Below are 22,172 nucleotides of genomic sequence, written 5' to 3'. Positions count from 1 at the left end.
TACTCTGACTAATCCCATGTAATAGCAAGATGACTTATTGCCTTTGTGTAGATTAATTAATAGTTGATACATATTTTGCCTGCTTGTCAGGGCATTACCATGTCCATAAGCATTTCACTGTTAGTCTACACCTGTTGTTTACGAAGCATGTGACAAATAAATAACATTTGATTAGATTTCTTATTATTCTGTACTCGCCCGTGTGCTTGCTCATGTGTGGCTTTGTCTGTGGTCTTCTTATCTTTCACCTGTAACTGTGGCCTGACCAATGTTTACACCATGGCTCTCATCTAGAACTGGCTGTCTCTATCTGGTCTACGCTCACTCCTTCCCTCATTCCCTCTCGCTCTTTCTCCTTCACTCTCTTCCTCTCCTTCCTTGATGCTTTTTCACCTTTCACTCTCTTTCTTTCTTTCTCCTTACTCTTCTCTTCTTCTCTCTCTTGTCTCTTGTTCCCCCTCCCTGTATCGTCTCTGCCATACTATCCTTCTTGCTGTCTTTTTTCCTCCCCTCTCTCTTTCCATCCCCCACTCCCTCCATTTCTCTCTCTACCAGTAGATTAACAGTGTACCCTCGTCATCTGTGCTACCTGTCTCTGTGTATAAATATTTATCTCTCCCTCTGCCCCCCTGTCACCTCGTTAATAACTCTCTGTCAACGTGAGTGGACATTATAGCTACCTTGTTCCTCCCCTGCCCCCCCCCCCCCCCTACCTCCCCTTTCCCTCCCCTTCCTGTCACAGCTAACACTGTTAGCATGTTAACACTGCACTCCCCTGTGTCTCCCTCCCTCCCTCTATCCCTCCCTTCTTGCTCCTCTCTCCAGCCCCCTCACTGTCACAGCTAACACTGTTATGAATTTAACACTACACTCCCCAGTGTCTCCATCCCTCCGTTCCTCCCTTCGGCTAATGAGTCTTTGAAGCAGCTGCGACCTGCATTGACTGAAGACCTTGGCCCGGTCTGTGTGCAATGTGCACCAATCCCTGATTGACTCCATGTGTATTTCTCCTAGGCACTGCCGAGGTTACCCCCTGACCACACTGCATTCATTTATAATGGGCTGATGTTAATAATTTAGAGTGATGAATTATTCAAATGCTGTGAAACGCTGTAAAACTGTGTGGTGTGTGTGTGTGTGTTATGCTATGTGATTGATTGTACTCAGAGTTCTCAGTAATGACAGTGTTTTCTGCTCATTCAGTTAACACTGCTACTATGTGTTGGATAATTGGATAATTGTGGATCTGGCTAAGTGTCTGTCCTGTCGATCCTCAGGCGTCTTGTTATTGACTTCTGCCATCCTGCTCTGTGACATAATAATTTGATTTCACTCCTCCGCCTCCATAGTTCGCTAATCACTTGTTATCTTCCTCTTTCCCCCTCCCCCCCTCTCTATCTCTCTGGCTCTCTCTTCCTCGGTCCTCCTCTCAGCCGTGTCTAAAGTACTGGCCAGAGCCTGGGCTGCAGCAGTTTGGACCAATGACAGTTGAGCTCCTGTCCATGACGGCTGACGATGACGTCATCATTCGTCTGTTCCGGGTTCAGAACATCATGCGGGTAGGTCTTTGGTCGTGGTCAATGATAGACTGGCTGTCTAAGTCCATTTTTGTGCTCTGATAAGTTAAGGGACTACAGTTGAAAATTAAACGGCTGACTAAATCTGCCTCATGGAAAGAAATGTTGATTAATATTGCATTGTCCGTGTCAAATAATAAAGTTAGAATAAAGTCAAGTTTTGAAATTATATCAGTCTGCTGGTTCCATCACTCAAGTCTGACAGTTTAGTCATATCTCTTTAATTTTGTCAAGTTCTTAAAACATATTTTCCCACTGTCTCTTCATGCGTATTCAGTAGAAAGCCTAATGGCCCCTTTTATATTCGTAGTCGGTCTACTGAATATGTGAGATGAGGCATGTATTAGTCACCATACACTTCACAATTATTGTCAATGACCTAAAGTGTATTTTTGACAGCGTAATGATGAAATGATCAAATTGTCAGTCTTTTCAATGCCTGTTAAATCATTGTAAATGGTGCGTTGTGGTCTGTATGTATGTCTGTACTGTATGTATGCGTGTGTGTGTCTATGTCTGTGTGTGCTGTATCCTATAGCGATGTGCCTCCCTCCTAGCCGTTGACTGCATGTTGTCTTTGTGATTGTGACTAGCTTAGTCTCCCAGGCACTTCCCAACACCTCTCTCTGAGCTCATCCACCTTTCACCACCCAGGTGTTCCTCTATTAGCCTCCAGCAAAACAACTCTTCTTGTCAGCTAGTCTCCCTACCTCCCCCTCCTCACCCCCCTGTCAGCTAGTCTCCCTGCCTTGCTCTCCCAACCTCTCCCTTCTAACCACCTGTCAGGTATAGCGTCCCTAGTATCTCTCCTTGCCTCCCCCTAGCACCTCCCCTCATCTGCCCGCCGCACCCTCCTGTCAGCCCTCTGTCACCCCGACAGAGCCCTGTCCCCCTCAGTGTCACCCTCAGTCTCCCTCAGTGTCACCCCCAGTCTCCCCATGGAGGAGGGAGGAGGGGAAGGCAACTCTCAGAAACGATCCCTACTGCCTCTTCACAGGATCCCACTGATCCTACCAATCAGATCTGTCCAGCAACAGGAACAGGGAGGGAGGATGGTATACACTTTCCCAGCAATGTTTCCATCTCACAGTAGAACATTGAATCTATGGGCAGCAGGTAGCCTTGCTGTTAGCGTGTTGGGCAAGTAACCGAAAGGTTGCTAGTTCGAATGTGCCCTTGAGCAAGGCACGTAACCAGAATTTCTGCAGGGTTGCTGTTGATAATGGCTGACCCTGGCCGTGAACTCACTCTCCCATGGTGTCTCAGAGGGAGTTGGGATATGCAAAAAACACATTTCAAATTCACAAATGGTATTAATACACTTTGTACAAGTCAATGACTGTAGATGTGAATGGACAATGCAATCAATCACGTGACACCATGTATTCCTATGTGAAGACTCAATAGCTCATTGAAGCCAAATTAAGTCAGTTAAAATTGTGTCTCATGGAGACATAACATTTGCAGTTTGAGCAACTCCAGGAAGTGATGTTGCAGGCTAGCTCAGTGCTGCCCCATCTCATTGAATAATTCAAGTTGAAGGCCGATCGGGGTACTGCAGTTTTCCATTAGTAACTCGATTATCCTTATACCTTCTTCTGTGTGTGATTTTAAGCCTTGTCCCCAAGGGGAATGGTGGCAGGTCTTTGCCATTTCTACCAGTTTCCTTCTGGGTTAGAGATGTCCATTATAGGATGCCATACATGTCTACAACACAATATTAGCATTGTCCGTTTCTCTCCTTTCTCTCTCTGTCTCTGTCTCTGTCTCTGTCTCTCTCTCTCTCTGTCTGTCTCTCTCTGTCTGTCTCTCTCTCTCTGTCTCTCTCTCTCTCTCTCTCTCTCTCTCTCTCTCTCTCTCTCTCTCTCTCTCTCTCTCTCTCTCTCTCTCTCTCTCTCGCTCTCGCTCTCGCTCTCGCTCTCGCTCTCTCTCGCTCTCTCCCCCCAGCTCCAGGAAGGTCAGCTGGTGGTTCGTCATTTCCAGTTCCTGCGCTGGTCTCCATACCGTGACGTCCCAGACTCTAAGAAGGCTTTCCTCAGCCTCCTGGCCCAGGTCCACAACTGGCAGAGGGAGTGTGGAGAGGGACGTACCATCGTCCACTGTCTGTGAGTTACCACTGTCCACCATTTTGCTCATCAATCATCAAGCATCCATCTTGTGGGATAATCGCGTACAAGCATTTTTTTTGGAACAATGTTGTACATTTTCAAAATAGAGTTTGCAAGACATAGAACTCTGTGGCTTTTTACAGAACAGTAAGTACGTTTTCAAAATGTAGTGGCCTTTTCAAAACACAAGCACAGTCAGAAAAACTAAAGTATACCTTCAAAATTGCTAGTAGATTCATCAAAAGAACACGATTGCTTGCAAAAAGACGCAACCAAGTCTTTTAAATCTCCCAATCAAATATTATTCCTAGTAAAATGCGCATAATAATATTACAGACTGTTACCTACGTAAGAATCCCTCTCTTTCAGACTGATGACAGTTTACTTTGAGTGAGGATGCGCAACGTTTTGGGGTGTAACGCCAAAGGATTATAACGAGTAATGTAACTATTTATTTTTCTCAGGGAGTAATAAGTAAATTAATTTGTTATTGTTGAAAGAAGTAACAGTTAATAGCGTATATATGACTTTTTTTGTTGTTGAGTAACGACCCCAACACGGCTAATGAGTAACCCAAAGTTAATCAGAAGTAACCCAACTTCATTCTCCGTGTCTCTGCATGTCTGTAATATTGTAACAAATCATAATTGTAACCAATCAGAACAGCATGTGCTAAGGTAAGAAAATGATCAGAAGTCCTCTATGTTTATTTGATCATTGCTGTTCTGCTACAGTATAGATACTTTTCAACACAGATCCAAACATTGCTTGTACGAGATTGAGAAAAATGATAATCAGAGCTCACGCCTTGCTTCAGTAGATTGAGTTATTATGTTGGTTCCGGTCCCACTTGCTAGTTTAACAACCATCAAAAGCACATGTTTTTGAACTAATACTCCCTACTTAAAGCACTTAGCCTGCCTGTGTGTAGTGTTAAATGAGGCAGGATAAAACGCCAACCCCCAAGTGTTCACTACTACACTCCTATTTACCAGAACAGTTTTCATAATTACTGTAAAAAAAGGCTCTAGTTCCCCAGCCTCTCCTAAACTTCAGCTACACTACATATCTATCCAGCCTGGATTGGGCTCTGGGGTCCACATGCAAAGCATGTGTCCCAAATGGCACCCTGTGCCACATATAGTGCACTATTTTGGACCAGAGCTCTATGGGGCCTGGTCAAAAGTAGTGCACTCCCATAGGGAATAGGGCTCCATTTGAGACGCAGCCCTGTATTAGATGTACTTCCACGTTTATGGGTTTAATGAGAACATTCCTCAGATGCCAGTCTGCAAGTCTTCAAAGTTCTCCGCATTGCTGTTTTTCTGACAGCCACCTTGATCCTAGCCTGACTGAGCTGTGACATTTCACTTTATGGCTTTCCCTGTAACACCTTCAGCCTCCGTCTCTGCCCTGTATCCTAGGGATGTGACTTGCACTGATGTAGTGTCAGTTACTGTCTCTCTGTATGTGTCTGTTTGTTTCGCTATATTTATCTCTCTGTGGGCATGTGTCTGTGTCTGTGTCTGTACCTGTTTCTGCACCATATACCCCGGTTTTGCAATCTGACTTATTCTGACACATTTCACAACACAGGCTACTCTCTCAGTGGTCAGAAAGTGTATACATAATGATTCATGGGCACTGACCCACGTACTGTGTTTCTCCCTGTGTGTGTAACAGTAACGGTGGTGGTAGGAGTGGTACGTTCTGTGCTTGTACCATGCTGCTAGAGATGATCCGTCATCACAGCCTGGTGGATGTCTTCTACGCTGCCAAGACGCTACGCAACTCCAAACCCAACATGGTGGAGACCATGGCAAGTAATAACCTTGATTTAACCAGGGAAGGCCCTTTTTAGAACCTATTTTGGTAAGGCGATCTAATACGGTGGACAGGAGTTTACATGTCTTAAGGCTCAGTTCAGTCAAACTTGCAGTGGTTTACAATATTTACACACTCAAATACAGATCGCTGATCGATTGAATTCAAGCTTTAATCTATAGCAAAGTATCCAGGTATCAAATCAAATCAAATGTATTTATGTAGCCCTTCTTACATCAGCTGATATCTCAAAGTGCTGTACAGAAACCCAGCATGTGGAGGAATGTTGACACCTGTGTTGTTTTCAGGAGCAGTACCGGTTCTGCTATGACCTGGCCTTGGAGTACCTGGACGCCTTGGACTGCCTGAGTGAGATAGAAGTGAGATAACACTGATCCCAGATCAGCTCAGGCTCAGGGGAGATGGAGTGGAGTCCTGGGCCTAGCCTGGATCTCAGCCTGGGTCCACATTACCTGGGCTTCCCAGCCTGGTCCTAGCCTGAGTCCACAGCCTGGGCCTGGACCTGGGCCTGAGTCCACACTGCTCTGCTTCTCTCTCTACACTTCTACATCTAGCACAGATTTGTCAGACCTTCTCAACCCTAGAAGGAGTGTAGGGATAGAGGCCTGGGACTCAGTCCGCTGCCTGAGTCCGGCCTGGTCCACACCACTCCGTCCTGGGTTTTCCCTTGGGTCTACAGCCTGGGTCTAGCCAAGTTCCTGCTCTGCTTCCCTCTCGTCTCTTCCCCCCCAGGTCTGGGTGCATCAGTGTATCTGCTGCCATAATGGACATGGACAAAAAACTATGAGAGCGAAAGAGAGGGAGACAGAGAGAGATGATGGGACATGCTTCTACCTTCTACTTTCTACCTGTCGTATAATGTACTCTTTTCCTTTCCCCTGCATTCTTATCCCATCTGTAAGTTGCTCTTCTGTTCGGTGCCACATACTATCTGCCAAATACAAGGAAGAGGACAAGGAAATGGGCAGGATCGTCCTCTTCTCATTGGACGTATTTCTGGTCACCTGACCACTGGTGGTATACTCAAAGGTCTCCGCAACTTCCTGCCTTATTTTATTATGTCAATGACAACAATAACAACAACATCGAAAAACATAAAAGCTGAAGTATAACAACAAGACAATGATGCCACAACTGCAGCTGATAAAATATGTCAACTATTAGGTGATTTTGTGTGTTTGTTTTGTAATACGTATAATGATCTTGTAAATGATGCAATGATCTACTGTTGGTGAACATCCAATGTTGTTACTGTACACTGGTGTTTTCTCTGGTGAGGCTGGAATGGCTATTTCTCCATCAGCAGAGAAGAAGTTTACAAAGAAAATGACACTGAAATGATGTTGGGTGCATCGATTCTATGGTCCTACTGTACAGAAAGGACCTATCTGGTTTATTATTTATTGTATGTGTAAATAGATTGTTTTCCAGATGTTTCTAGATGTTTGTTGTCTTAACTCTGTGCCAATTCATTCTATTTTGTCTATGAACAACATGGTCTCATTAGAACAATGTCAAAATAGTGACGTTTAACCATTGTAATGGTATGCCACCCAATTACTTTTATGTAATTTCTGGTGACATATTACTCCATATTTGTAATGAGATATGTCTGCTATAAATTACATTCTAGGTTTATGTCACCCAATTTGACATAGTACTTATGTCATTTCTGGTGAGATATTACTCCATATTTGTAATGAGATATGTCTGCTATAAATTACATTCTAGGTTTATGTCACCCAATTTGACATAGTACTTATGTAATTTCTGGTGAGATATTACTCCATATTTGTAATGAGATTTGTCTTCTATAAATGAGGACCACTTGAGCACCTGCATGCCAGTCAGTTGTTAGTGTTTCCATTGCAGTTTGTGACCCAGTCTGCTTCAGGGGACCGTCCCCACTGCTACCAGAGACTGGGGTTGCAAAATTACTGTAGCTTTCCAAAATACCCAGATTTGTCCTGAAATGAAATAAGCAAGAAGGGAATCTTCCAACTGCGAAACTTATGACTTGGAATCTTACTACTGGGATTGCAGGAAACCTGGGACGTTCAGGGAAGTTACCTAATTTTGCAACCCTATGCGAGAACCCCAGAGAGAGTAATGTAACAAAAAAAATGACATGATTTGTCTCTAGCTGTGGGAACAAATGTGGTCAGTTTGCCGAAATTAGTTGCTTTTTGCATTTGTATTTATTCATTCAATGTTTTATTTTATAATTGTGTATAAATGAAAATAAATAAAATATTATGATGTTGGTAATATCATATGATTCATGCTCTTTCTAGGTTTAATTATTTTTTTTTGACACTTGGAATAACAGACTAAGCAATGCATTTAGTTTTTATGTGATTTTAGCCTCACCCTTTCATGCACTTCAATTATCTTTGGCTATCACTTTCTTGCAGGAAGCATCTTGTAACACACACACACACACACACTTTTACAATGTGCTTGTTAAACAAGAACCCTAGTCTTTCCTCTTGACCTGTAGTTTAATTTACCCTTATCATTTAATGAAGTGTAGCGTTGTTAATGGTCTGGTGTTATCATGTAACCAGACTGACTAGCTGGTTCTGCTACAGAGCTCTAATTGAAGGAGCCTGATGAATCTATTGATCCAGTCTACACACCATCCCACCCCAAATAGAGAGAGAGAGACAGGGCAGATCGAGCGACAGGTAGCCCACCGTACCTCACCAACTCATACATCATAGAGAGGTCCAACAAGAACATTGGTTGCATTTCATTTCATTTCATTTTTATAAGGTCCTGATAAGTCTTTACGATGGAACATCTCACCCCTCTATCTTCAGTCTGTCCATCAACCTCTGCCTTGTCTGTCCATTGACCTCTGCCTTACACGGAACCTAAACAGGTCGAAAAGCATGATTAAACATGTATGGCAATTTAGCTAGCTAGCTTGCTGTTGCTAGCTAATTTGTCCTGGGATATAAACACTGAGTTGTTATTTTACCTGAAATGCACAAGGTCCTCTTCTCCGACAATTAATCCACACATAAAACGGTCAACCGAATCGTTTCTAGTCATCTGTCCTCCTTCCAGGCTTTTTCATCTTTGAACTTATATGGTGATTGGCATCTAAACCTTCATAGTATTACCACTACAACCGGCAACAAAGTACGTCTTTCAATAACCCACATGGGTATAACCAATGAGGAGATGGCACGTGGGTACCTGCTTCTTTAAACCAATGAGGAGATGGGAGAGGCAGGACTTTCAGCAAGATCTGCATCAGAAATAGAACTGATTTCAGCCCTTGGCAACGCAGACGCTCGTTGACGTGCGTGAGCAGTGTGGATGCAAAAATTGAATAACATGGATTTCAAAATTTATTTTGGCGATGCTCGCGCACGCGACTTGTCTGGTCAGCATGTTAGGTCTCTATTTTCGGCTGGCGTTAAGGCAGCGCTAGTGTCAGACGCATGTTAGTTTGCAATTTCGTCATGCAGAAACTGGCGGACTGGAATTTTCCAGCCCTAAAGCAATTTACCTGTCTTATATCAACTCGCTTGAGGTGTGTTCTTAAAAACATGATCCAAAGTGTTAATTTCAGACAGTTCTGATAGGGATATTTAAGACCAACAAAAAGCTGGTTTTAGCAGTAACACAATTGGTTATGGCATGAATCTTGACAGCAGAAATGCAGTCTATCTATCCAGCCATGATGCAAACTGCCCATATGCAAATGGGTCAAGAGCAGCCTAATGTTTTTTCACCTTTATTTAACTAGGCAAGTCAGTTAAGAACAAATTATTATTTTCAATGACAGCCTAGGAACAGTGGGTTAACTGCCTGTTCAGGGGCAGAACAACAGCTCAGGGATTTGAACTTGCAAACTTTCGGTTACGAGTCCAACGCTCTAACCACTAGGCTACCCTGCCGTTGTATTTTTTATTTAGAAACATAAAAATGTATGTTTTTTTTCCCATTTCGTTTAATTTCATTAAAAACCAAGCATAGCCTCCCCTCATCTTAGCTTTTTTTTGTCTGCCCATTGCAATCACGAAGTAGTAAATACTGTCAAATGGTTTTGGCTCCTGAGACCGCTTGTAAATACATCTAAATAACCAACGCTTTATTAAAATATCAAGAGGAGTAAAACAGTGAGCTGACGTTCACTTTTTATCTATGCATTGTAGGCAGGCCTGCATTATTTTAGCCATGCAGGTCCTGTTTTGGACATCCGTAAAACCCCCTCTATATGAATGTAGGCTACGTGTCAGTGTCCACCATGAAAGGAGAGAACCTCGGTAAACCTCGTATTTAGGGCGTTTGTAAGCTGTAAGAATGGTTTGTTTTCCGTTTTCAGATGTTCAGAACCCAAGCCCTCCCTTAGGACTACTGTAACGAAGGCTGGTTCAACAGCAATGCATGTGTTGTTTATCCTGACAATTTTATGATGTCATTACATTTGAGATGTACTTTTTGTTGTTGTTCTAAAAAAAAAAAGACTGCTTGTTTTTCGGTAAACTTATTAAAACAATTCATCTTCCTGGTTTTATGCTGACAACGTCCGTGGTACGCTTGCAATACAACTTCTGGAGATGTGGGAATGCGATCTGATCTGTAAAATGGTTCCGATTATGTTCAGAAAACATAGACGTATTTGGGAGCAGTATAACGGCGAGTGGACATCCTCCCTTTCTATTTGTACTGGATCTTTGTCCAGCTACTGTGAAAAGTTTAGATGTGCGTAAAACCCTCTATAGTATGCAATGTTTTAAAAGCATATGCCCACAAGGAGAAATGACGTTGCCTGTAAGTGTGACATAGCCTTTTTAAAACAAGTTGTTGTTTCGTTTTGTTTATAATTTCATTATAATGATTTGTTCTCTTTTTAGGCCTTGTCAATAATTAATGTTATCTTGATTATTGACAATGTTTGGCATGTCAATGCTCAGCCATCATGTAATTTACGGTAGGCCTAGCCCCTATATCAGTGTGAATGCTATTGAAGACATGCAATTACTTAGAAACAATGTGGACTGTAAATGGGTTCAAGTTAAAGTATTTAGCAAAGATAGGTCTACATTCTTAATTTTGTTTCTATAAGCCATTCAACAAACTATAATGTACTAACATTGGAATTGGAGTTGATTCCAAGGCAATCCATAAAAGACCCTAAATACACAATTTGATGCAACCACATATTTGGCTTTGGAGTATGTTCTGATTGGCCAGTGAGGGGGCAAGCATCGACACACTCACAACTTGTGTATTCATCAAAAACCCAGCCCTCTCGCGCCAACGCCAACAAGTGCGCCGATAATTGTGATAGTGAAAATAGCAAAGATATTTATGACACACCCCTGAACCTACAGCGCCACCGCCTGTGTTTAGTTTGTTATAATAGAGCCCTTCTCTATATATCTCTTTATATCTCTCCTCCCTCCCCTCTTTATAACGGAGTGGAAATGCATAGATGGCAGAACAATTTATAGAGTGGAAATTATCAACAAAGGATTATCTCGGTCTAAAGGAAAACAATTTCAACGTTTCTTCTGAGCCTACCTAGTGGTAACAGGCGTTCTCTCGGGCCATCAGGTTTGGGAATGTTGTTAATGTTGAAATCACGGAAAATATGTCAAACGGCTGGTGGTCCCAGAGGATTGGGTTGAGAAACACTGGGTTGTTGTGTTTGTGTGTTGTTGTTGTGTGTGTGTGTAGTAGGCTACTGACTTTCCACAAGGAAGTCTTACAGTGGAGGTGATTGTTGTTACTGTTGGATGCCTACAGTATGAATGACTGTTTGAAATTGAATGATGGGTATATAACAAAATTCCCATTGTGTTGAGAGAAACAGGTTCCATGCAGACAAAACGATTCTCTCTGCATCTGTTTGTGTCCGATTACACACACCTGGAGATGGTTCTGCCATTGTGTTTTTTTTTTTCCTGGACAGAAAAACACGCATCTCCTGGGATCTCCATCGTTCTCTCAATTTTCTCCTCCTTTCTCTCTTTCTCTCTCTTTCTCTCTCTTTCTCTCTCTCCAGGCCTACCCGAATGCTCAGGCAGTGTCCATCGTTGTGGTTGCTCCCAGGCTCCTTTGTTGCTGGGTGAATGAGAAGAGGAAGAGACAGGCTATCAAGAGAGTCACAGATAGCAGGTAAGACACTAACCTGGATATCTTCAATAGACTATTACCTGTCTTGTTTTTTATACTATTTATGTTGTATTTTAACTGTCACATATGATGGATCCCTGTTAGGTCAAACATCTTAGCAGACTTGTGTCTGTGCCTCTTCATACATTTCTGGTTTACTGGTAGGAACTGAGCTGGTACAGTACTGTACAGTACTGTGAGCCAATGCTAAATACTTCTAAAACTGAATTCTTTGGCGCACATGTCCAACTTGTTGATTTGAGGAGACAGATGGTCTTAGGAGAAGCAGGATGCCTGCCACACTGCAGCTCACACACACACACCACATACACACACCACCCCCTTGGGCCCCGGCACCAGTGTGGCCCCTTGTAGCTCCTACACAGGTCCCTGTCATAGTCAGACTTCTCAAATGTCACAGAATGTTTTGGGTTTTCCAGAGCTTTCCAGTCGGCCAGGGTTTTAGTGATGACAGTGTGGCTTGTGTGTGTTTCGGTTCGGCCAGGATTTTACTTGAGTGCGTATGCATCTGGTCCTGGCCTGGCGCCCTGGCAGAGTGGCAGCATTTTGGTGTGTGTGTTTCTGTGTGTGTGGCGACATCTTGGAAAAGCATCCAAGATGGTGATTGCAATGGCATGCAGTGCTACTGCTGCTACTGCTGCTGCTACCGCAAATAGAGCTCTTATCCTCTTCCCCTCTGTCCCTGTCTAAAGGCCTGTCGTTTTAAACGGATCCTGTCATGCAGCGGAGTGGATAGACACATGAATCAATTAATACTCTCCTCGTTCTAACACTGAAGGCGTGTGGAGATCTCTTTGTGTGTGTATCGCAGTGTGTGTGTCATAGTGTTTCACATTGTGTGTGTGTGTGTGTGTGTGTGTGTGTGTGTGTCCCAGTGTGAATTCCTTTTCTTATATTTAGCATGACTTTACATCACATTAAAACATCACATCAAAACATCACATTAAAACAACACATTAACATCAAATTGCTCTTCACATGATGAAACCCGTACGTACGTTCATTGAGATTATACACCATGCATTTATTCTCTCTGATAATATGATATCTATACAGCTCTGTGGAGGACAATTTATAAATGGTATTCTAGAAACAATTAAACGGCAACGTTTAGGAAAACATCTTATTCATATAGGGAGGATCATCGATTACGCCAAGAGCAGGTGAATGAACCGTCATGAAGGTATCACTTCCTAATGACAAATCTGTCGTGTGGTAAATGTATCTCTGCACCAGCGATGGTCGCTCAAGGCCGTGAGGACATCTAAAGGGACAGCGATGGAAAATATGACATTTAATGGTGTTCTTTCCTGTGGCATAACCTATGAAGACCGGAAAGAGGAAGAAGGAAGAAATCAAAAAGGAAAGAAGATGGGATGAGATGATGGCTGAGGGCCACTCGATAATGGATCTGTGTTATTCCAGTGCTCTGCAGTTCACAAGGCTCTGCATCCCCATCCATCCATCAGTCTCTCTCTTTCTCTCTTGCCTCTTCTTCTGTCTCTGTCTCTCTGATGGAGAGCTTTGCCTGGAACTCTGTGGGGGGGGGGGGGGGGGAGCAACGCATGGGGCACTACTGCTCCTATTCGTTAAGCTTTCTCTCTCTCTCTCGCTCTCTCTCTCTCTCTCTCTCTCTCGCCTCTTCTTTTACAGTCAGCTTCATGTTTTTACCTGGTATTATCAGGTGTTGTTTATTATTACCAGACTGGTTCTTTCCATCTCAAAAGAGTAGACAAGTAGGTTCACTGTCTTTGACAGAAGTTCACTTCCTCTATCTGCCCCATCAATCTTAATTTAGTGCTGAATATATTATATTGTATCTCTCTTTGCTCAATGCTTATGTAACTCTGTCAATGCTGTCTTCTGGTTTAGAGAGGGCATCTAATGCTTTTGGACTGAGCAGACTGCACTGTCTGTAGTGGGTTGCTCTGTACTGTAATTGATTTGGACATTGCGTATCAGGAGGATTATTACACTCTACAGTACAAACAGTAATACTGCAGAAAAAATATTTTACTTTCTTATCACTCCACTTACTCCTGTTTGACTTTCTTTTTTTCCAGAAAGACAAACAACACCCCTGGCTGTTTGTCTTTCTGTGTTATAATCTGACACCCCTGGCTGTTTGTCTTTCTGCGTTATAATCTGACACCCCTGGCTGTTTGTCTTTCTGTGTTATAATCTGACACCCCTGGCTGTTTGTCTTTCTGTGTTATAATCTGACACCCCTGGTTGTTTCTCTTTCTGTGTTATAATCCAACACCCCTGGCTGTTTCTCTTTCTGTGTTATAATCTGACACCCCTGGCTTTTTGTCTTTCTGTGTTATAATCTGACACCCCTGGCTGTTTGTCTTTCTGCGTTATAATCCGACACCCCTGGCTGTTTGTCTTTCTGTGTTATAATCTGACACCCCTGGCTGTTTGTCTTTCTGTGTTATAATCTGACACCCCTGGTTGTTTATCCTTCTGTGTTATAATCCGACACCCCTGGCTGTTTGTCTTTCTGTGTTATAATCTGACACCCCTGGCTGTTTGTCTTTCTGTGTTATAATCTGACACCCCTGGCTGTTTGTCTTTCTGTGTTATAATCTGACATCCCTGGCTGTTTGTCTTTCTGTGTTTTAATCTGACACCCCTGGATGTTTGTCTTTCTGTGTTATAATCCGACACCCCTGGCTGTTTGTCTTTCTGTGTTGTAATCTGACACCCCTGGCTGTTTGTCTTCTGTGTTATAATCCGACACCCCTGGCTGTTTGTCTTTCTGTGTTATAATCTGACACCCCTGGCTGTTTGTCTTTCTGTGTTATAATCCGACACCCCTGGCTGTTTGTCTTCTGTGTTATAATCCGACACCCCTGGCTGTTTGTCTTTCTGTGTTATAATCTGACACCCCTGGCTGGTTGTCTTTCTGTGTTGTAATCCGACACCCCTGGCTGTTTGTCTTTCTGTGTTGTAATCTGAAACCCCTGGCTGTTTGTCTTTCTGTGTTATAAACCGACACCCCTGGCTGTTTGTCTTTCTGTATTATAATCTGACACCCCTGGCTGTTTGTCTTCTGTGTTATAATCTGACACCCCTGGCTGTTTGTCTTTCTGTGTTGTAATCTGATACCCCTGGCTGTTTGTCTTTCTGTGTTATAATCTGACACCCCTGGCTGTTTGTCTTTCTGTGTTATAATCCGACACCCCTGGCTGTTTGTCTTTCTGTGTTGTAATCTGACACCCCTGGCTGTTTGTCTTTCTGTGTTATATTCCGACACCCCTGGCTGTTTGTCTTTCTGTGTTATAATCCGACACCCCTGGTTTTGTCTTTCTGTGTTATAATCAGACACCCCTGGCTGTTTGTCTTTCTGTGTTATAATCTGACACCCCTGGCTGTTTGTCTTTCTGTGTTATAATCTGACACCCCTGGCTGTTTGTCTTTCTGTGTTATATTCCGACACCCCTGGTTGTCACCTACTGTTTATTTGTGTTTCTCTGTCTTATGCCATCTCATACTGTCATGGTTGATGTTTTAGAGGAATACTACATTAGTGTTTACTTAAGCAATAAGGCACAAGAGACCGTGCAATAAGACAATTTTGTTAAAGAATAAGACTAAATCTAATCAAATTTAAAATGCACTTTAAATAAAGTTTGATTTGATTTAGTGCTATTGACAATACGTTTAGATGACAACTAAAGTAAAATATGTTTTTCCATTGGAATTTGGTTTTGCTTTTAGATGGCTGAAAGCATAGTCATAACAAATTAGGAATTCACCAAACTTCTGTTTGTCTTTTTGAGTGGGTGAATAAAGGTTGAAATCTCATTGATCAATGTCTCCACCAAATATGACCCAAAAGTCCATGATGAAATGACATTGTGTGCCCAGTGGGTAGCTGCATTTTTGTTTGTTTTAGCTTTTCTTCTATTGCAATTTACTAGGATATATCCATGATAACAATGATGATGCATGATTTTGCCTGGCATACAAAAAGTGGACATCGTTCACTCGCTCTCTACAGGGGAGTTCAGATTTCAAAAGTGAACTAAATCTTCCTAGGCCAGACAGGCAGACAGACGGCTTATATTAACCTTCACTGTACCAAACTAACTGCTAGGCTGGAAGTAAGGGGAAATCATGTTCGAGTTGAGATAAATACAACAGATGATTAGGACAGCAACATGAACATGATATTCTTATGGAGGCCCAGCGATAATTTTCAGATGGAACCTTTAGCAGGCATAGGTGTCTGCTAAAGGTTCGGCTTGGAACCCTGCTCGTCCAATCAGCATCCAGGATACAAACAACACGGTTTATAATTCAGATTATGTATTATTATCTCTGTAATACAGCCTATGCTCGACAGGAGGGGAGAGGGGAGGGTCACCACTGTGGTGATAGAGTACAAAGGATGACTCTTAATATTTATCTATATTTCTGAGCCATGTTCTGGTCGTCTTTACTCTACAGTAGATGAAAGGACTGGTTCTCTCTGACTTTCTTTTGATTTTAGTATGCCACTGACACCGAAGAGAGGAAGGGAGGAGTCGAGAGCGTAGGAGAGAGGAGGGGAGAGAGGATGAGAGAGCCTCTGAAGGACTGAACAGTCAGTGTGCACAGAGAGAGAAAGAGGCCCCCTCAACCTCATCCTCAAGAATGATAGCGAAGCGTCTGAAGAGGACTAAGCCAAGGTAACATAACTCTTTGCAGCTGTCTATACAACCTCTGTGTCTACTTGGTTCATTTCTCCCGTTATTCTCCCTATTCAATTCCAAGTGAATAGAGGAGAACACAGACAACTCACCATAAACTGAGTGAATTACCAGGTATTGTTAGGCATTTGTTAATGGACAGTATTTCAAAGCACTATTTAAACTATGGCTCTACCACTTTAGGAATCCTTATAGCATCAGGACAGTTTCACAAAGCATTTAAAAGGTTTACCTAAGGAAACTGCGATGTTGAACACGTGTCCATCCCATTAGAATACAGACCTCTCCATGAACTGATCTGAGATAGTGTCAGTCATAATAATAACACGGCACTATAACATTGTGGTTACATTGCAGACCCCTTGCTCCATAAAGCCGTCTCATTTTGTAACAGAACATACAGTAGTTCTAAATAGAATATCTTTGTATTTAATGTCACCAGCTTTGTTCATCTCAATGAGACTATCTCTTTTACAAGAGAGACCTGGGCAAACATGTAAGAACACAAAGCAGCAGACACATTTACAACATGAAACACAAAGCACAGCAGTTTAAACATGCACACATTGAACAGCAAGATGGTTTGGGAAAGTGTGGCGCAACTAGCGGTCCAACCATTAACCGCCTCCCACTTCATTTTCCGTCATAGTGCTTAACCGCCCTTTAAACTCATTTTAAAGGGACAAGCTCCTGTAATTTCAGGACCTTTTTAAGCTAATTTCAAGCGGAGGTAGCAGGGAACTGGAAAGCCCCCCCCCCCCCCTAACTCTGTGTGGGCCTTAGGCACCACCAACATAACACAGTCATGTGAGCACAGGCGCTAGTTTTCATTTGTCTGCTGCACAATTTAGTTACACAAGTACAATGGGAGCTTTCTCAATATGGCCTTATAAATAAAAATGTACCAGAAATTGAATCTCCAATGCTCTCACGAAGGCCAGCCCACTGCCTTATAGAGGGTACAGTGATGTGTGAGAGCTTTGGGATGAGTAACAAACCTCAGCGCCCCATGGTACACAGTGTCCAGCATACGTTATGACACCACAGGGCCATACATTTACAAGATATCATCATGATCAATTAGAGTTATGAAAGTAAGAGAACCGTTACCCTACAAAACCTTCCCACCTAGAAACAGAATGTGTGCTGTGATTATTTCCTCTCTCTAATGGTCCTGGTAATGAAATGACACCAGTACCGTCCTCTTCTTCTCCTCCTTCATCCTCTCTTCTATCTCTGTTCTGCAGTTACCAGAGCAGCCCTGGCCCAATCTAAAACCGAGACGTAAAATCGATAGCCAATCACCTAGCAGAGACATAGAGTGCTGCACGTGGTTAACCTGAGGATAAAATGTTCCCACTCATTGATAAACAAGAAACATACAGTCATTTAGTAAAGATGTTTCAACGTTTCAATGTTTTCAGACAGAGTGTGTGTGTGTGTGTGTGTGTGTGTGTGTGTGTGTGTGTGTGTGTGTGTGTGTGTGTGTGTGTGTGTGTGTGTGTGTGTGTGTGTGTGTGTGTGTGTGTGTGTGTGTGTGTGTGTGTGTGTGTGTGTGCACTTTCACAGAAGTCTAATAAAGGCCCATGAGAGGGACCTCTGTGAGGTTGACTGTATAATATAATAGGGAGCCTCTCACGACACACTGCTACATGATCAGAAAACTGCTTTGACTTTTATGCAGTCTTGTGAAAGCACATTTAAAGCTTCTCTCTGCTACCAGACACTGAGACACTGGACTGGGGTGTGTATGTCGATAAAAGGAAAGAGCAAAAGAATAGAAGAACACAGTAACACAAAGAGAGGGCCTCTACTTCCACTTATCCTCTAGGCTTAAGATGAATCAACCATGAACTGCCAATGCAGAAGGCATCTAAAACATGACCAGACTGAAGTCACTGTGTGTGTGTGTGTGTGTGTGTGTGTGTGTGTGTGTGTGTGTGTGCTTGCTTGCTTGCTTGCGTGTGTTTGTGTCTGCCATTTAGTGTGTTATTCCCACATTAACTGAAAATATGAACCTTAGCCTGTGGAAAGACCTTGTGTTTATATACACAGGCTGTGTGTGATTAATAGTCTGGATGATGTGGTGTGAGAAAGGTATTTTATGGCTCAAAGCCTTCTTAAAGTGGTCTGTAATGGGCCATGGTAACAGTTGCTGCATGATAACACTGCTTCATAACATCCCGAGAGAAGAGATAGCGAGACAGAGGGAGGGAATGAGAGAGAGAAAGAAAGAGAGAGAGAAAAAATGGAGAAAGCCAGGGAAAGAAGGACAGAGATAGAGGTGACTATTCACCTCCTAATCAGCCGGGATTGGGTTAGCCGGGAGGCTACTCTATGTCCATCAACAATCTAGTTGAGCCAATGTTCCTAACACTTCATAGACAACAGCTCATGTTCAAGTGTTTTAATTATCCTACCCTGTTGTAATGAGGCTGCCAATAGGAATGACTATGTGTTCGTATGTGTGTGTATGTGCGTGCATGCGTGTTAGCACTGATTGACAAAGCTCTGTAGGACACCTCCCTCCCTTCCTTCCCCCTGGTTTATCTTCCTAACAGCTCGTCAAGTTAACACGACATCCAGCAATTAAAGGGGATTTGAGACGGAAATCAATACGGACATGTTCATTTCAGACTAATGGCTGTTAGCACTCCACCATTTTATTATCTGGGATCAGAGTACTGCTGGACTAATGCTTTAACAAACAAACTGGTGTGTGTGAATGTGTGTGTGTGTGTCTTGAGCGTATGGAGCTGCAGGGTAAAGCACATTTGATTTGATTTGATTTAAAGCCAATGTTGCATGGTAAGAGATGACCGTTTAGAATGGGATGACATCAAATCAAAATGTATTGGTCACATACACATGGTTAGCAGATGTTATTGTGAGTGTATCGAAATGCTTCTGTTTGTAGTTCTGACGTTGCAGCAATATCTAAGAAGTAATATCTAAATTCCACAACAACTACCTATTACACACAAATCTAAGTAAAAGAATGGAATAATATATCCATAGAAATATAGGGATGAGCAATGACAGAGCGGCAAGATGCAATAGATGGTATAAACATATGAGATGAGTAATGCAAGATGTGTAAACATTATTAAAGTGGCATTATTAAAGTGACTAGTGATCAATGTATTAAAGTGGCCAATTATTTCAAGTCTGTATTTAGGCAGCAGCCTCACAGTGTTAGTGATGGCTGTTTAACAGTCTGATGGCCTTGAGATAGAAGCTATTTGTTAGTCTCTCGGTCCCAGCTTTGATGCACCTGTACTGACCTCGCCCTTCTGGATGATAGCGGGTGGTTGTTGTCCTTGATGATATTTTTTGCCTTCCTGTGACATCACCCCCGGTGATGCGTTGTGCAGACCGCACCACTTAATGATGAGCTTGGAGGGTACTATGGTGTTGAATGCTGAGCTGTAGTCAATGAACAGCATTCTTACATATGTATTCTTCTTGTCCAGGTGGGATAGGGCAGTGTGCAGTGTGATGGCAATTGTGGACCTATTGGCGTGGTACGCAAATTGAAGTGGGTCTAGGGTGACAGGTAAGGTGGAGGTGATATGATCCTTGACTAGTCTCGCAAAGCACTTCATAACGACAGAAGTGAGTGCTACGGGATGATAGTCATTTAGTTCATTTACCTTTGCCTTCTTGTGTACAGGAACAATGAGAGGAATAAAAAAAAATGCACCACTAGATGTAATACAGACTTTTCAGCTTCTCACTCAATCTCTCTCTCTCTCTCTCTCTCTCTCTCTGTCTGTCTCTGTCTCTGTCACTCTCTCTCTCAATTCAATTCAAGGGGCTTTATTGGCATGGGAAACATATGTTAACATTGCTAAAGCAAGTGAGCTCTCTCTCTCTCTCTCTCTCTCTCTCACATACACACATTCTACTCTATACATTCACATCATAATGTCATAATGTAGTATACTCTTAGTTCGTATGTGTTAAGTAAAGTGTTACTGAGACATTAATTACCGGTTGTATTACAAGTTCCGTCAGACACTGTGTGGATCATTAACCCTTCACCAACTGTATGGGAGTTAAACCTAACCTGAGTCTCACTAAGCTCATTGCGTATCTAATGGACTAAAATAGGCTGCATTGCTCAGCATTAATGGCTTATTTTTAATCACTGTGTATTGGTGTATATAGTTTAATGGCAGTTTGGACCCTGTCCTGCATAGTAATTAATGGACTAATTGATTTAGACCGCCTTGCCTTTCCTTTCCACTTCACCAGTCTTGGGCTCAGTCCAGTATATTTAATTCCATGGCTGTGTAAAATCTACACAAAATAAAATAAACATGCTACTCAAAACCATATGCCAATGCAAGACAATATAGCCTTTCTAATATGACACAGTCTATACATTTCTAACTGAATCCCTACTATTATCTCAAGGCTTTTAAGACGTTTGTTGTGAGTAAATGACCAAGCAAGGAACGTCCTCATTTCCTATATTCGTCACTGTCGCCAATAGAAGCACTGCTTTCTCTCCTTGGATAAACGTAGAGGTTCTACCCACTACCACCGACAGGAAAGGGTTGCATCCATTGCCCTTCCCTCATGGCCTCGTTTTCCAAAACAGCACACTTCTTCAGCATCTTTCAAAGCGGTTGAAACACTTTCCTTATCACCAGTTCCCCTTGGCCTCCAGCTCTGCTGGCAGGGTACCTTGTGTGTCTGATGATTGCCTTTAATGGTTTGTGAAAGAGAGACGTCGTTAAGGTCTCTCCCCTCCACTCCTCTCCCTGTAGCTCAGGGGCACTGATTGTTGACCCGCTCTGTAGGCGCGCGGGAGAAAGAGAGCACTCTAAAGGGTTTTTGAAGGCCAGACGATGCTGTGGATGCAAAAGAGTACACAAACATTTTGAATTCCACACAATCTGTCTCCTTGCTTTTTCCTCTCTGTCAAATAACATCCACTCAGAGAAGAAAGACCCAGTTCTGCTAGACATTTACATGTGGGCACTGTTACAATCACAATTATCGCAATTCATGGAAGAAGCTGAAAATCAGCTTCGCCCTGATATTGGCTACCTTCACTAGCTATTTAGCTACTTCTCTTGCCGTACTTCACGACAGCAGTCGCCAAGCGGGAGCGAAGGACACAGTGCTCAGGTTTTTCCTCCCGGCTTGCCGTTCATGCACACCTCTCCCCATCAATAAATATTAAGACTGTATCATGGTGGCATCCAGATGGTTACTAATATAACAAATCATTTCCCATATAGACTGCTATCCTACTCAAAATAAATAAGTCTTAGGAGGAAAACAGTTGGCAATGTTAGCTACCGCCAGCGACATGTGATTCGGCTTGTGATTCAGCTTGTGATTCAGCATCTGATTCAGCTTGTGATTCAGCTTGTGAATCAGCTTGTCGTCATGCTTCCCAAGAACAGTAAGGTTATCTAATTGGCATGTCATGGTGACTTCCAGATCGAATCCAATATTACAAACAATTTCTCAATCTATCATCGAAATAAACACATTTTTATCGGTGCCCGACTGTTGCCAGGTAGCCAGCAAGCTATCGGGTGGGTAGGCTTGTTCGAAGTCTGAGTTAACAACGAGACTGTGACATCACTGACATTTGTCATAACCATATACGACTGATTATATCTGCTGTCAGACATGAATGGCTTTGGTTTGCTTACAATGTGAATAGTTGATAGTTTCCCTATCAATGTATAATTTTATTTGAATGCTGGTACAATGGAATCCTAGTAGTTCAGCACACACAGTACAACAAATCAAAATGTGACTGTGTT

General features: G+C 42.6%; 1 protein-coding gene across 2 annotated transcripts in view; it reads left to right on the top strand.

Annotated features, from left to right (window-relative positions):
• LOC139373577 (receptor-type tyrosine-protein phosphatase U-like) overlaps positions 1-6,097 on the top strand; it is a 271,750-nt gene extending 265,653 nt beyond the window's left edge. For both annotated transcript variants that reach the window (XM_071114246.1, XM_071114245.1), the window contains 4 exons: positions 1,434-1,559; positions 3,525-3,682; positions 5,369-5,504; positions 5,818-6,097. In XM_071114246.1, the coding sequence (XP_070970347.1) occupies positions 1,434-1,559; positions 3,525-3,682; positions 5,369-5,504; positions 5,818-5,898 (501 nt within the window). In that variant the 3' untranslated portion in view covers positions 5,899-6,097. The remainder of the gene's footprint in view (positions 1-1,433; positions 1,560-3,524; positions 3,683-5,368; positions 5,505-5,817) is intronic.
• The last annotated feature ends 16,075 nt before the right edge of the window (positions 6,098-22,172 follow it).

Source organism: Oncorhynchus clarkii, chromosome 18, assembly GCF_045791955.1.
Source record: "Oncorhynchus clarkii lewisi isolate Uvic-CL-2024 chromosome 18, UVic_Ocla_1.0, whole genome shotgun sequence".
Classification (NCBI taxonomy): Eukaryota; Metazoa; Chordata; class Actinopteri; order Salmoniformes; family Salmonidae; genus Oncorhynchus; species Oncorhynchus clarkii.
Note: the sequence above shows the minus strand (reverse complement) of the source record. Positions and strands in the feature narration are given on the sequence as shown.